This window comes from Danio rerio, chromosome 10, assembly GCF_049306965.1.
Source record: "Danio rerio strain Tuebingen ecotype United States chromosome 10, GRCz12tu, whole genome shotgun sequence".
NCBI classification, from domain to species: Eukaryota; Metazoa; Chordata; class Actinopteri; order Cypriniformes; family Danionidae; genus Danio; species Danio rerio.
This window is the reverse complement of record NC_133185.1, coordinates 16,737,501-16,751,136: the sequence shown is the minus strand read 5'-3', so window position 1 is coordinate 16,751,136 and position 13,636 is coordinate 16,737,501. Positions and strand designations below refer to the sequence as shown.

The following is a 13,636-nucleotide window of genomic DNA, read 5'->3' as shown; positions in this document are numbered from 1 at the left end:
TGGTTAGCACTGTCACCTCACAGCAAGAAGGTCGCTAGTTCAAGTCTCGGCTGGGTCAGTAGGCATTTCTGTGTGTGGTTTGCATGTTCTTCCCATGTCCGCGTGGGGTTCCTCTGGGTGCTCCGGTTTCCCCCACAGTCAATTGGCAATTAACAAGACATGCGCTACAGGTGAGTTGAATGAACTTAATTAGCCGTAGTGTGTGTGTGTGTGAATAAGTGTGTATGTGTGTTTCCTAGTACTGGCGTGCGGCTGAAAGGGCATCCGCTGTGTGAAACATTCATTCATTCATTCATTTTCTTGTCGGCTTAGTCCCTTTATTAATCCGGGGTCGCCACAGCGGAATGAACCGCCAACTTATCCAACAAGTTTTTATGCAGCGGATGCCCTTCCAGCCGCAACCCATCTCTGGGAAACATCCACACACACATTCACACACACTCATACAATACAGACAATTTAGCTTACCCAATTCACCTGTACCGCATGTCTTTGGACTGTGGGGGAAACCGGAGTACCCGGAGGAAACCCACGTGAAGGCAGGGAGAACATGCAAACTCCACACAGAAACGCCAACTGAGCCGAGGTTCAAACTAGCGACCCAGCGACCTTCTTGCTGTGAGGCGACAGCACTACCTACTGTGCCACTGCCTCGCCCCTGTGTGAAACATATGCTAGATAATTTGGCGGTTCATTATGCTGTGGCAACCTCTGATTAATAAATGGACTAAGGTGGAAATAAAATGAATGAAACTTGCCGTAGTGTATGTGTGTGAATGAGTGTGTATGGATGTTTCCCTGTAGGGCCGTGTGATTGAATCGCAATCGCAATTTGAAACGTCATGATAAACTAATCTCAAGAGGCTGTATTATGAAATATAATATACATAGGTATTATATATATGCAGGGCATCTGCTACGTAAAAATTTGCTGGATAAGTTGGCTGTTCATTCCGCTGTGGCAACCCTGAATTAATAAAGGGACTAAGCTGACAAGAAAATGAATGAATGAATATATGCAAATGCATATATACAAATGCAGGACTGCGTATGCGTGTGATAGCCTTACTAGCCAATTAAGTGAACACACTTTCGTTCTGCCCAATCAGAATTGCGCAACCGAACTAAAACAAACAGGAAAGTGCGGACAATTGCGATAATGTTGTCTCCTGCTTCAGAAGCATTAATAGACAAATATCTAAGAAAAACAGGACATCTGTAATATGGGAATATTTTGGTTTCATTGTCAAAGTCCAAAAAACTAAAAAAATAAAAAATAAATAAATAAAAAAACAGGTAAGTTTTAAAAGCTGTTGCCACGGCTTACAGAATACTGACCTGAAGTTTGACTACAAAATTACATTACAAATTGCAATATCTGTAACAATTACATATTTTTACATATTTTTCCCAAAGCCCTATTTCCCAGTATGGATTGCAGCTGAAAGGGCATCCACGGTGTAAAACATGTTGAATGAGTTGGCGGTTCATTCCACTGTGGCGTAATAAAAGTCAAAGGAAAATGAAAGACTGATCCATAATCCATGTATAAAGCTATTATATCCTGCATATTATAAGCTAACAGTGTCTTAGTGAAATAAAATAATGCCATAATTACTTTCCATAAGCAAAGAATACAGCAATAGGTCCTAAAAAAAGAAAATATATTTTCAATTATTCCGCTATTGAGGATATGACGCAGTGTTTGGCTCACACACAGTAGCCTACATGTATATAGAAGCAGTTGTACTATTATAATAGTTATATAAGAAATATATAAGTAATATAACATTATGCTTTACCTATAAACTCCTGTCAATCAAATCTTCCGGCGGCGCGCGTATGACGTGAGTTTGTTCGCGACGCAAGCCCTTGTACGTCAGCACAGTGCCAACATGGCGTTCACACTGTACGCATTGATTCAAACAGCGATATTATTCACAAATGCCATCGCTGTTCTTCACGAAGAGAGGTTTCTCAGCAAAAGTAAGTTATCGTGAATGTATTCAAAAAAGTTTGACGTTATGTTTATTTTGTAATTTAAATGCATGCGTTGCCATCTGGTTTGTTAGCTTGGAGTTTACGTCTCCAAATGGGAAGCAACCTAACGTTATGGAAATAAGAGGATGTTTGTTATTTTTATTGGCGGTTAGCTCATAATTTTTTTTTTGATATCAAGTGAACGATTTAGAGTTTGTTATTAAATAGTTCGCCATTGATTTAACTAATTTTATCTCCACCTGTTTACAAGTGTCAAATAGTTTGACTAAATCTACGAATGAATTGCTTTAACGTTAACGTTACCAATAACATTTTAGGTGAAATAAAACTAGACATCCTATTAGCATATCTCAAAGATGACAGTGACAAAAATGAATGTACAGCTAATTTTTTTTATTATTATTATTGTTATTATTATTATTATGCTTTACATTTGTTACTTATTTCTTAATGTCAGTTACTTAACACATGACAGAATTGAAAATATTATCAATTACAAAAATTAACTTCATTTGGCCCCCTCTCACTCATTCCTTTTACTGTTATTACTGAACTATTTTAATAAATATACTTGAAACAAGAACAACGAGACATTTGAGATAGGGGTAAAGTTGGTTTTATATTCACACATTCGTTCATTTAAAAGTCTCTATATTGTTTACCATGTTACTTTGAATATTTGATCGAAATTAGCATGCAAGTGTGACTTGAATACAATATTAACACTTTATTTCACTATGAACATTGTTGTACTTTGATAGTCAGTGGCTACTAATATGATTTTGCGATTTAGAGTTTGCTAATAATACTTTCATAAAATTATAGTATTGAGGGAAAAGTCTGAATGTGCGAATATGAAACCAACTTTACCTCTATCCATTTTAGCATCTGTATTAAATTAAATATACAGAAGTGATTACAAATTCATACTAAGCTTATTAAATGCAAGTAAAGTGCAACAAGTAAATGTTTAAACAACTTGTACAAACAAATATGTGAACATAACATGTCAAAATATGGGTGAAATATATAGTGTAATATAGCCTGTGCTCATTTAAATGTGCAAAGGAATCATCATACTATAGTAATACTATGAAAATTAAAAAGAATTTTGGGGTGCCACTAGGATTTTTAAATATGTTTTAATATGTTATTAATCAAGTCATTGTTTTATGTATAAGCTGTTATACTTAACCTCTGTATTACTGAAAGAAATGTAGTGGTCATTTTCTGTAAACGATTATGAGTAATGTTTTATAGCTTTTTTCCTAAATGAACGAATGAAGGATAGTTAATTACAGTTATAAAGGTGACAGTGTAATGTATGAGGAATCATTTTTTAAAAGGTTTATTACACTTTTTCTACTTGTTTCTACTTTGATTCCTGTTAATTTACATGTTTAAATATACAATTAAATATATTAACTATATAATAAAATATAGTTATTATAGAATAATACACATCATCACTGTCAAACTTTTAAATAATAAACTTTTTTTTTTTTTTTTTTTAGTTGGCTGGGGAGCAGAGCAAGGCGTTGGAGGATTTGGAGATGATCCCGGGATTAAAGCACAACTTCTAAACCTTATTCGCTCTGTCAGGACAGTCATGAGAGGTTTGTTCATTTATAGAGTGCTAATATTGAAGTTTACTACTAATCATTCCCCATTATTGATGATGGATCACCTGTAGGGCTAAGCAATATAACTTAATTATACTGAGTTTATTATAAAGTGATTCTGGGCTCGGATCTATACTATAGTGCTTTTTTTTTTCATTCTTTGATTCAAAGTAAAAGTTCAAAAACGATCTGATCGTTGTGATATTAATATGTTTGCACAATCTCTGCAAATTCACCAGCATCATGTCGACAGATGAGCTCATTCAATTTACGGTGCAAATACGAAGTGATAGTTTGATGTATTTGAGACTACAGCCTTATTAGATCTGATTATGTGAGACTTAATGAATCAATTAATGAATAAGCTAGCTCTTTTTCTATGCGTGAAACTTTTAATTTACAGTGCAAACTAGATCTTTTACAGTATATTAAACAATGTAAGTATTTGTTTCATGTGTTGTATTTATTTATGTTTTCTTCTACAGTTCCTCTGATAGCAGTAAATTCAGTCTGTATCGTCTTACTTTTGTTGTTTGGATGAAGAAAGAATGGACTGCGGTGGATGAAGATCTAATGTGGAACACTGATTGTGGCAACGGAAAATGACCATTTTTTTTTTTTGTATCTGTGGTTCTAAATGTTGCTCTCCAATGTCTCAAAATTGTATCCGAATGAATTACTGTAAGTACTCTGGTAGTTTTATATGACTAAAATACCAGTAAACGTTTTCCTTTTCACGCTTTCGTACCTCTATAAAAGCTCCCGTGTGTTTACGTGGGGTTTTTTTTTTATTTACATCCAGGGTCTAGTAAAGTGTCAGTTGCTCAGGCATAACTTTTTTGTTCCAGTAAACAACAGAGAAATCAATCAGCTTTCCTTCACCAAAAGCCATACTGTTGTCTTCATTTTTCACTTCTTTTTTTGTTTTTTGTTTTGTTTAACCTTTTTTAAATGTCAAATTTCCCAAGTGAATTTCCTATCATTTCAGTTTCAAAGACCACTTGGAAAGTTAAATCTGGGTTTAATATATTTAAAGGCATATGGGTAAAATCTTTGCATTTTAATAAAGATGTGCTAAAGGTATGTTGTTAATGGAACGTTTCATTGTTTCTGCTTTTTTTTTTTTTTTTTTTTTAGAAATAGGTTAATCTTTCATTCTCAGTTTTACTGTTTTAAATCTATTCAGACTATTTTTGGCTGGAGCACTTTTTGCTTAGCATTAATCATTGAATTGGATTAAACCATTAGCATATCTCTCTCTTCCAAAAAAAAAAAAAAAAAAATGTTGATAATTTTCCTATTTAAAGCTAGACTCTTCTGTTGTTACATTGTGTGTAGTAAGACCAATAGAAAATGTAGGTGCAATGATATTACAGTGTTGCTACCTAACTCTGGAGTATTTTCAGTCACTACAGCCACGGTACAGCAGCAAAGTTCCTTGATTATCACACCAGAATGAGTGTATGGCTTCTAGCCATATCAGATTGTTCATGTTATGTCTGTCTTAATGGATGATGTGACTACAGAATAGGACAGCTTTATCAAAAAATTATTAAAACATTTTCTTTCTTTTTGTCGTTAAGTGAGATGCTAATGGTCTGATTTGATTCAACGATTTATGCTTAGCTAACCTGAAAGTGTTGCTGCCTGACCCAGAGATTGGCTAATGGATTGAAAACAATTGTAAAAACTCTAGGAGAATTGTAAGATGAGCATATTTCCAAAAAAGTGGGAGAGTTCCTATAAGAATTCCAGCTTTAATACACAAAACATTTGATCAGAAGGGGTTGACAATATGACCAGAGTAGCCTCTATGCTTACAGCCTGTCATTATTATTTTTATTATTATTTTCAGATTTTAATGAAGCAATTTAATAGATTTTATCTCTTAAATGTATGTTGGAGGCTTCTTGTCTTTTTTTTTTTTTTTGTACTAATTTTGCCATCCACGTTCAGTCAGCATTTAGGAAGTCAAATAGACCCAAAAAGAGCAAACACCAATTTTCTGTTGGTCTTTTTATGCAGGACAATGAGCTATCACACAGCAAAATAAGATTAAAAATGTCTACTAGCATGGTATAGCCACAACATAAAGGTATAGTTTAAAGTTTCACCTTCAAGTGGGTCCATAAATGACTTTACTTCTCAGCTGAACATGAAAGAATATGCATTGAAAAATGTTGGAAACCTGTAACCATTGACTTCCATAGTAGAAAAACAAATACGTAAGAAGTCAATGGTTACTGGTTTTTAACAACTGATTTTGTGTTCAACGGGGATAAAAAGGTTTGTGACAAGTGAAAGATGAACTATTTAACTCTTCAAATTGTGAACACAGAACACTAAATTATTTCTGGAAAAAAAGTATTTTTCCTCAAATTTTGATCACTGTATAGGATATATACACATCTATGATGAGAAGCATATGGAGTCCATTAACAACACTAGATTACTCCATTAGGATTACAGTACTTTTTTATTAACAGTAGCCCAGACCATCATAGATAAAGCGCTAAATTACAACCATATGTTGAGAACAGCGATTAAAGCATAACCCTTTTATAATCTATGCTTGATGGTTATTGCCAAATAAGATAATGTGTCTTCATACTTGCCAATCCCAGATTTATGTCAAGGCAGAAACAAAATTATTATTATTATTATTTTTTTTGCCAACAAATGTACTCCATGTTTATGATTACGATACCTTATTTCCCTCTTACTGTGTTCAATGGAATGTTGTTAAACAATATTCTGCTGTATTAAAAAATGTTGTGCAATAATGTAGACATGTTAGATGCTAAGAGATTCTTAATACTGGTAAAACGGTTGTATGAATTAATGTTCTAAATGCCCTTTAATCCAGCGGGAAAATGTCCAGCATATGTTTTTAATTCACTGAATGAATAATCTGCATTACAGACAACCCTCTTAAATGATTATAAACTGACAGGGTGAAAACAGGTAACAAAAATAAATCGCACATAATCAAACTCGCATTAGCCTCAGCAAGAAGGTCGCTGGTTTTAGCCTCGGCTGGGTCAGTTGGCATTTCTGTGTGGAGTTTGCATGTTCTCCCCGCGTTCGCGTGGGTTTCCTCCAGGTGCTTCGGTTTTCCCCACAAGTCCAAACACATGCGGTACAGATGAATTGGGAAAGCTAAATTGGCTGTGGTTTATGCATGTGAATGTGTGTATGGATATTTCCCTGTGTTGGGTTGCAGCTGGAAGGGCATCCACTGTGTAAAACAAACGCTGGATAAGTTAGCGGTTCATTCCGTTGTGGCGACCCCAGATTAACAAAGGGACTAATAAAGAAAATGAATGAATGAAACTCGCATTATATGCTAAATCAAGTTCATTATTCCGTAGTTCGACTTGTTTTTGACAGGCATTTCTGGAGACAGCAAAATGTAAGACTGCACAGAAAGGACCCCAGAAGGAAGTAAGTGTAGTTCGTAGATATATGTGCAATAACTTGTGCTAGTCAAATGTATTTTATAATGATTGGAAATCGTTTTGCATTGATTTATAATGCAGCAGCGGGGTTTCATGATAAAAAACAATGTATTAAATAAACTCAATCCAGGTTTATGTTTTAAATTCGTTGCATTATTAAACGGCTGTTAAATGATTTGTGGCGACCAGCTTTAACGTTACCTCATCCGAAGCCCATGCTGTTTGGCAGCTAGGTTTAAATAAATGTACGGTTTCCAAATCCCGAAAACGATGTCAAACACAGATGATGAGATAAACGTTGTTTTTGGAGACCATTCATTGTGTTTAATCCAGACTTCACAGTGAATAAGAGCATTAATTGTTAAACTGACAATATGATCCAGGGATATGACTGCAAACGTCTGTCACGTTTATCTACTTGTTTTTTTTCTTTCTCTTCCATTTAGTCCATCGACAGTGGCTAAATATTAAACGTAAACAGGACATCCGTTAATAAATGTATTATTCTTGGCATGTTTGGTGCTTTAAATTCATTATCTGAAGAAAAATATCAAAATGACGTATTGAATTAAAAGTTGATGTATTAAAAGTTTGCAACTAACGTGCATGTGGTTTAATGTTCTGTTTTATAATCTACTGATAATGTTTCTTAAGAATTCACCGAAATTGGCAACGTCTTTATAAAATATAAAACCAACAGCTGCCAGACTAAAATAACAAAACAAACAAACAAACATAAAAAGGTTTACAATTTAAACAGTATTGTTTTTCGTAGTTTCTAATAAAGTAAGTTGTGGAGTTTGCATGTTCTGTGTTCGCGTGGGTTTCCTTCGGGTGCTCCACCACAATTCCAAAGACATGCGCTATAGGTGAATTGGGTAGACTAAATTGTTAGTGGTGTATGTGTGTGTATGGATGTTCCCCAGTGATGGGTCGCAGCTAGAAGGGCATCTGCTGAGTAAAACATATGTTGAATAAGTTGACAGTTTGTTCCACTGTGGCGACCCCAGATTAATAAAGGGATTAAACCGAAGGAAAATGAACGAATGAAATTAAGTTATTTAGAAAAATGTTTGAAACCTGTAACCATAGTATTTGTCCTACTAAGGATGTCAATGGTTACAAGTCTCAAACATTCTCCAAAATACTTTCTTTATGTTAGACAGTAAAAAATAAAAGGCATAAATGTTTGGAACCACTTGAGGGTGAGTAAATGTTCATTGTTGGATGAACTATCACTTGTAGTTTTTATGTTGTGCTACAGAATATATGTAAACAATGAACTATGCTGGGGCAACGCAGTGGCGCAGTAGGTAGTGCTGTCACCTCACAGCAAGGAGGTCGCTGGTTCGAGCCTCGGCAGGGTCAGTTGGTGTTTCTGTGTGGAGTTTGCATGTTCTCCCTGTGTTTGCCTGGGTTTCCTTCGGGTGCTCCGATTTCCCTCACAGTCCAAAGGCATGTGGTACAGGTGAATTGGGTAGGCTAAATTGTCCATAGTGTATGAGTGTGTATGGATGTTTCCCAGAGATGGGTTGCAGCTGGAAGGGCATCCGCTGCGAAAAACATGTGCTGGATAAGTTGGCGGTTCATTCCGATGTGGCGACCCCATATTATTAAAGAGACTAAGCGAAAAGAAAATGAATAAATGAACTACGCTTAAAGTCACTATAAACCGGAAGGCTTTTTTTTTCATATTGTGATGCAGTTCCTATAGAAAAGAATATTTAATGAGAAAACAGTGGGCGTGGCTTGGTTTACTGCTGTGAGCTGAATGGAGTAGACATTGTATTCAGAAAGATCGGGAAAAGGGTTTCAGGAGAGTTATGACTCCTCCTGCTCACTGTTTTTGTTGTCAAAACTGACAATTGGAGGGACCTGATTAAGTCTGTTAGCCACGCCAAATACTTCACAATCAGGTAATCTGACAATATGACCGGAAAAAAAAAAGGAAGTGTTTTTACAGATTTCAATTTTAGATTAGAAGGGAAAACTTTTTTGTCTTAATGATATGAACATGAATTGTTCACCACAAATCTAGCAACGTAGGCTAACAAAATCAATGTTTAATTTCACAGGGTCTTTAAAAGTGTAGGATGAAAGTTGTAGCATACTGTAGCATACATGCTCTTATTTTTGACAAAGTCAGTAGCTTATAAAATAAAACACAAACAAATTATGTATTTAACACTCTACCGCATGGTGTTGCCATATGGCAACATGATATTTATGTTCATTTCCCTGTCACTGTTTCTTTAAGACCAACATTGCATTTTTTTGTTGGAAAGAAAAGACTTCAGTTTAGCCAATGATGTGCTTTGGTTAAGTCAGATGACAAGCAGTGTTTTTCTTTAGCACGATTTCTGACAGACTGGCATTTATTGTGAGTAGTTGCTGAATGCAAATGTAAACATTAATAAAACAAAGGATCAAATAGGGTATATGCCGAAGTATGCGAATAGGACTTTTAATTTGCCAGTAACCTGGGTTAAGCGCTTCCGGTGAACTGTAGCTGCGTCCCAAATGGCACACTATACACTATGCACTCATGTACTATGTACTTATGCACGTACACACTCAACAGGATAGTATATGTATGTAGTGTCGTCCCAAATGGCACACTAATGTTTTTTACTAAGCGGAAATTCAAACCGTTTCCCTAATGACGTTTGACAGTTGCCAAATCCGTGAAATAAACGACCGAATTATCAGATAATACCTGCCGTGAGTATATCCGGATTCACCATCGGGAGGCGCTATAATCACTCTCATAGGAGAATTTTGCTTTCACCATCCAAAATAAATAAAGTTATCCAACATAAGCGGTAGATAGCTCCGCCCCTTCTGCTACGTAAGCAAACCTGCGGTCGTTGAGTGCGTGAAGTGTCCATCGTTACACACTTCGTTTTACGGCTGAATGAGTGCATCATCCGGGTAATTAAAGTGCACTTGTGATTTTTAGACTTTTCAGTGCGAACACACTACTTACACTATTTCTACTACAAAATGGCGTAGAATAGTGCATAAGTATGCGATTAGGGATGCAGCTTGTATATGCCAATGCAAAAATCAGCGCGTTTAAGGTCGTGCTAGCCTGCCGATTCTGACAGGCAAGTCCGAGTAAAAGGCCTTTTGTCTCATTTTACACTTGAACAACTAAGTGAATGCCAAGGTTTATTCAACTGAATGTATTTTAATTACATTACATTTACATTTAGTCATTTAGCCGACGCTTTTATCCAAAGCGACTTACATTACTACATTGATGCTGTAAAAGGAACCGTATAAAATGGGGAAAAAATTACAATAACAGGTCACCGGAAGTTTATCAGTATGGGAACAACACTAGCTCGGCATATACCCTATGATGTCCGATACACAAAAAATCTGAAACATCACCTCCAGTTAGTTATGATGACATATTTACAATTCAAAATCTTTTTTTATCAAATTAGTTTTTTGTAAATCGATCAAATGTATGTGTTGCCAAATGGTATATATATACAGGGAACAGTGTATTAGCGAGCACCACCATGCTCTACGATAAGTGAAACAAGAAAAAAGGACAGAACTGGCTCTTCCTGCAAATGAAAGTAGGGATGAGATGGGTTTTAGTGACCATTAGAATGATGCAGACTGGATATTTAATAAGTGCAGTGATGAAGACAGTTAGCTCTGAGGCAGATAAGACAGTATAAAGTATAATATATAAATATTGTTAGCTAGGAGCTACATTATTCTGATGCATCTGGAAATACTAGACTTGTTATTTATTTGTTACAGTATTTACTGGAAAAAATACTTTTATTAATTTTTTTTTATTTAAAAATAATGAAATAAATGAAAGCTGTTGGAATGTTTTTTTTTTATTTATTTATTTTTTTAGATCTATACTAATACGTGCAGTAGAGCGTTAAAACACAGCTATCATGGCAAACCCAAAGAACTGATGACTTTGAAGTGGTCTCTTAATTTTTTCCCGAGCTGTATAATGATGTGTTATCTCGCCAGGTTCATCTTTCAGTATGGTTTGATGTGTGTTGTAAATGATGGCTCGCCGCACACTAAAAGCAGTTCTCATTGATCTGAGCGGGACTCTTCATATCGAGGACACTGCAGTTCCTGGTGCACAAGAGGCTTTAGCGCGGTCAGTGGCGATTGCTTAAATTTTTGCAGCTTGTATGGCAGGCCAATTTAATGTTTAATCTATAGAGTGGAGGAACTATGACGTCACTTTGTAGGCTAATCGGCTGCTAGCGTAAAACTGGTTCCCTCGTGAAAATCCCTATGGGATTTTCCCATAGGCTTTTCGAAGATTGCAAATAATAAGCTCTGTGTTCAAACGCTGTTCATTACACTTACACGTTTTGTCCAGTCGGATAATCGTCACACGAAAATACAACTTTGAGCACTTTTGGATCTTAAATTCAAACGCAAGAATTGAAAAGCTAACATTAGGCTATAAACAGACTACAGTGCCCTCAGGGCGCTTGTCTATGACGTCAGCCCCACCCTGCAAAAGCCGACTTTTCAAGCTTATTTTTAGAAATGTTGTCCATGACAAAGAGTTAATCTCTCTGTTTATGATATTATAATCCTCGGTATATATTATAAACGAATAAATACGCAAAAACACATAGACCTATGTGCCTTTTTGATCGTTTTTACATGGGAAATACATCTGTTTTGCTTTGCGGTTGATCTATAAGTTTTAAAACTGTGTGTATTCTGCCTACAAAGTATTATCATAAGACATATTTAAATAAGTGTATCGCTTGCGTGCACACAGCCTGCTTACCCTAACAGATGACAGAAAACAGGCGTGAGGGACAAGTCTATCAAATGCCTGAGCACAAAGCAACATTCAATATTCCTTTTTTGTCTCGAAGTACAGTGAAAAGCAGCCCATACAGTCACATATGCTATACATTTTATGGAGGAGTGTAAATATTGCAGTTATGACTGAGTTAAATGTGTTCGGTTGAAGAAAAAAAGACGAAAAATCACTTGATCACGTGAAAATGACAGTTAACATGCATGTATTCTTTCACATTTATTCATACGTTTGCATTACTGAGAGCAGGAAAAAGACAGGCTGCTCTAGTAAGCATTTTCTACATAATATTGTTTATTAAAATAAATGATCAACAAATGAATCTGTCTCGACAGCCTTTACAAGAGAAGGCATTATCTACACACAGTCTGAATTCCAAATTCGAATAATACTACAAACTATAAAATACTATTCATGAAAATACCTAAATAACAGACAAATACAAATGCCCAACACAGGCGAGCTGCGCTCCAGACAAGTTCAGCTCGATGACGTATTATGTCTCCGACACCGCCTGTAGTCCCATTTAGCAACTTGATAGCAAGCGTCTTTTTAAAGAAGTATAGCCGATTTAAAAATTTAAGAGTGTACTGTAACTGATGTGTTTTATGTCGTAGAATAAAACGTGAAAGTATCTTGAGTTTGTGTTTGCCACAAGTGAAGTTTATTCATAAACTAATTTCGAGAGGAGCACGTGATTATGATTGAACACAGCTGGTTCTGCATTAGCATGCATGATCCACCAATCAGGCCATTCCTAACCCACTATAAAAAACCAGGGTTTTTTCACTACAGTCATCTTCGATTTGAAAAATCCCCCCTTCCACCCCTACCTTCTCACCTTTCCCTCCATAGGGCAGCACGGTGGCCCAGTGACTAGCACTGTCGTCTCACAGCAAGAACGTCACCGGTTCTAGTCCTTTAACAGGCTGGTGGTCGTTTCTGTGTGTAGTTTGCATGTTCTTCCCGTGCTTGCGTGGGTTTTCCCCGGGTCCTCCAGTTTCCTCCCACATTCCAAAAACATGCACAACAAGTAAATTGATAAATCTAAATTTGCAATACAGGTAATTTCCTAATGCAGCATATCTTTTAATAGCATTTAGTTTTTAGTCATCAGCTCTTATCAAGGGGGAGTTCTCGAGATCTACCTGAGCTCAAGGCTCCCCTCTCTTCCTCCAAACGGGAGGGAGCCCAGTGCGCAAGAACCTTTGAGCTCAGGGCTCTCTCCCGGGACAGCATGCCAAACTTGCTTATAATCAATCATCAGCTAAGTGTGAACTCTTAAAACCTTATTTAAGCGATTTTACTGAAACCCTATTGAAAAAACCCATTGACTTTGGGACGAGGCATACAAATTGACGTCATAGTTCCTCCACTCTATAAAACACACTTATGTTTTCTAGCTAGTACTCAGGGACGGATTGGCCATCTGGCAATTTTGGCAAATGCCAGAAGGGTCGGACCATTTTTTCGATGTGGGCTGGTCAGTTTCTTTTTAATTTAATTTAATTTTTTGTATGTATTGTTTTACATGCTGGCAGTTTTAATCTCTTGCAAGAAGTGTATATTATGATGATGATGATAGCTGTAATAATAATAATAAATGTTAAGCATTTGGCCCAATCGGCAACAGTCAGCTGGTTTTGAGATGGGCTGACCCAATTTGACCTAATCAGAGGTTGCGTGTTCGTGAGTGGGGCTGTGTCGGTGTGATAATGTGGGCT

At 36.2% G+C, this 13,636-nt stretch overlaps 2 protein-coding genes across 3 annotated transcripts in view; both read left to right on the top strand.

Annotated features, from left to right (window-relative positions):
• The first annotated feature begins 1,830 nt into the window (after positions 1–1,830).
• ier3ip1 (immediate early response 3 interacting protein 1) lies at positions 1,831–4,763 on the top strand. The gene is made up of 3 exons (NM_001252373.3): positions 1,831–1,986; positions 3,516–3,617; positions 4,109–4,763. Exons 1-3 carry the CDS (start codon positions 1,896–1,898, stop codon positions 4,162–4,164), a joined length of 249 nt encoding a protein of 82 aa, NP_001239302.1. The 5' UTR covers positions 1,831–1,895; the 3' UTR covers positions 4,165–4,763.
• Positions 4,764–5,559: 796 nt separating this feature from the next.
• Positions 5,560–13,636, top strand: part of hdhd2 (haloacid dehalogenase-like hydrolase domain containing 2) — a 13,207-nt gene continuing 5,130 nt past the window's right edge. The window contains 2 exon segments of one of the 2 annotated variants that reach the window (NM_001013473.1): positions 7,046–7,067; positions 11,090–11,225. In NM_001013473.1, coding sequence (NP_001013491.1) covers positions 11,125–11,225 — 101 coding nt within the window. In that variant the 5' untranslated portion in view covers positions 7,046–7,067; positions 11,090–11,124. 2 annotated transcript variants of the gene reach the window in all.

Bases quoted from the DNA above. Each gene is read 5' to 3' on its own strand.
- ier3ip1 (NM_001252373.3), top strand. From the start codon at position 1,896: ATGGCGTTCACACTGTACGCATTGATTCAAACAGCGATATTATTCACA. The intron at 1,987-3,515 runs GTAAGTTATCGT...TTTTTTTTTTAG, and splicing joins AGAGAGGTTTCTCAGCAAAA to TTGGCTGGGGAGCAGAGCAA. The intron at 3,618-4,108 runs GTTTGTTCATTT...TTTCTTCTACAG, and splicing joins TGTCAGGACAGTCATGAGAG to TTCCTCTGATAGCAGTAAAT.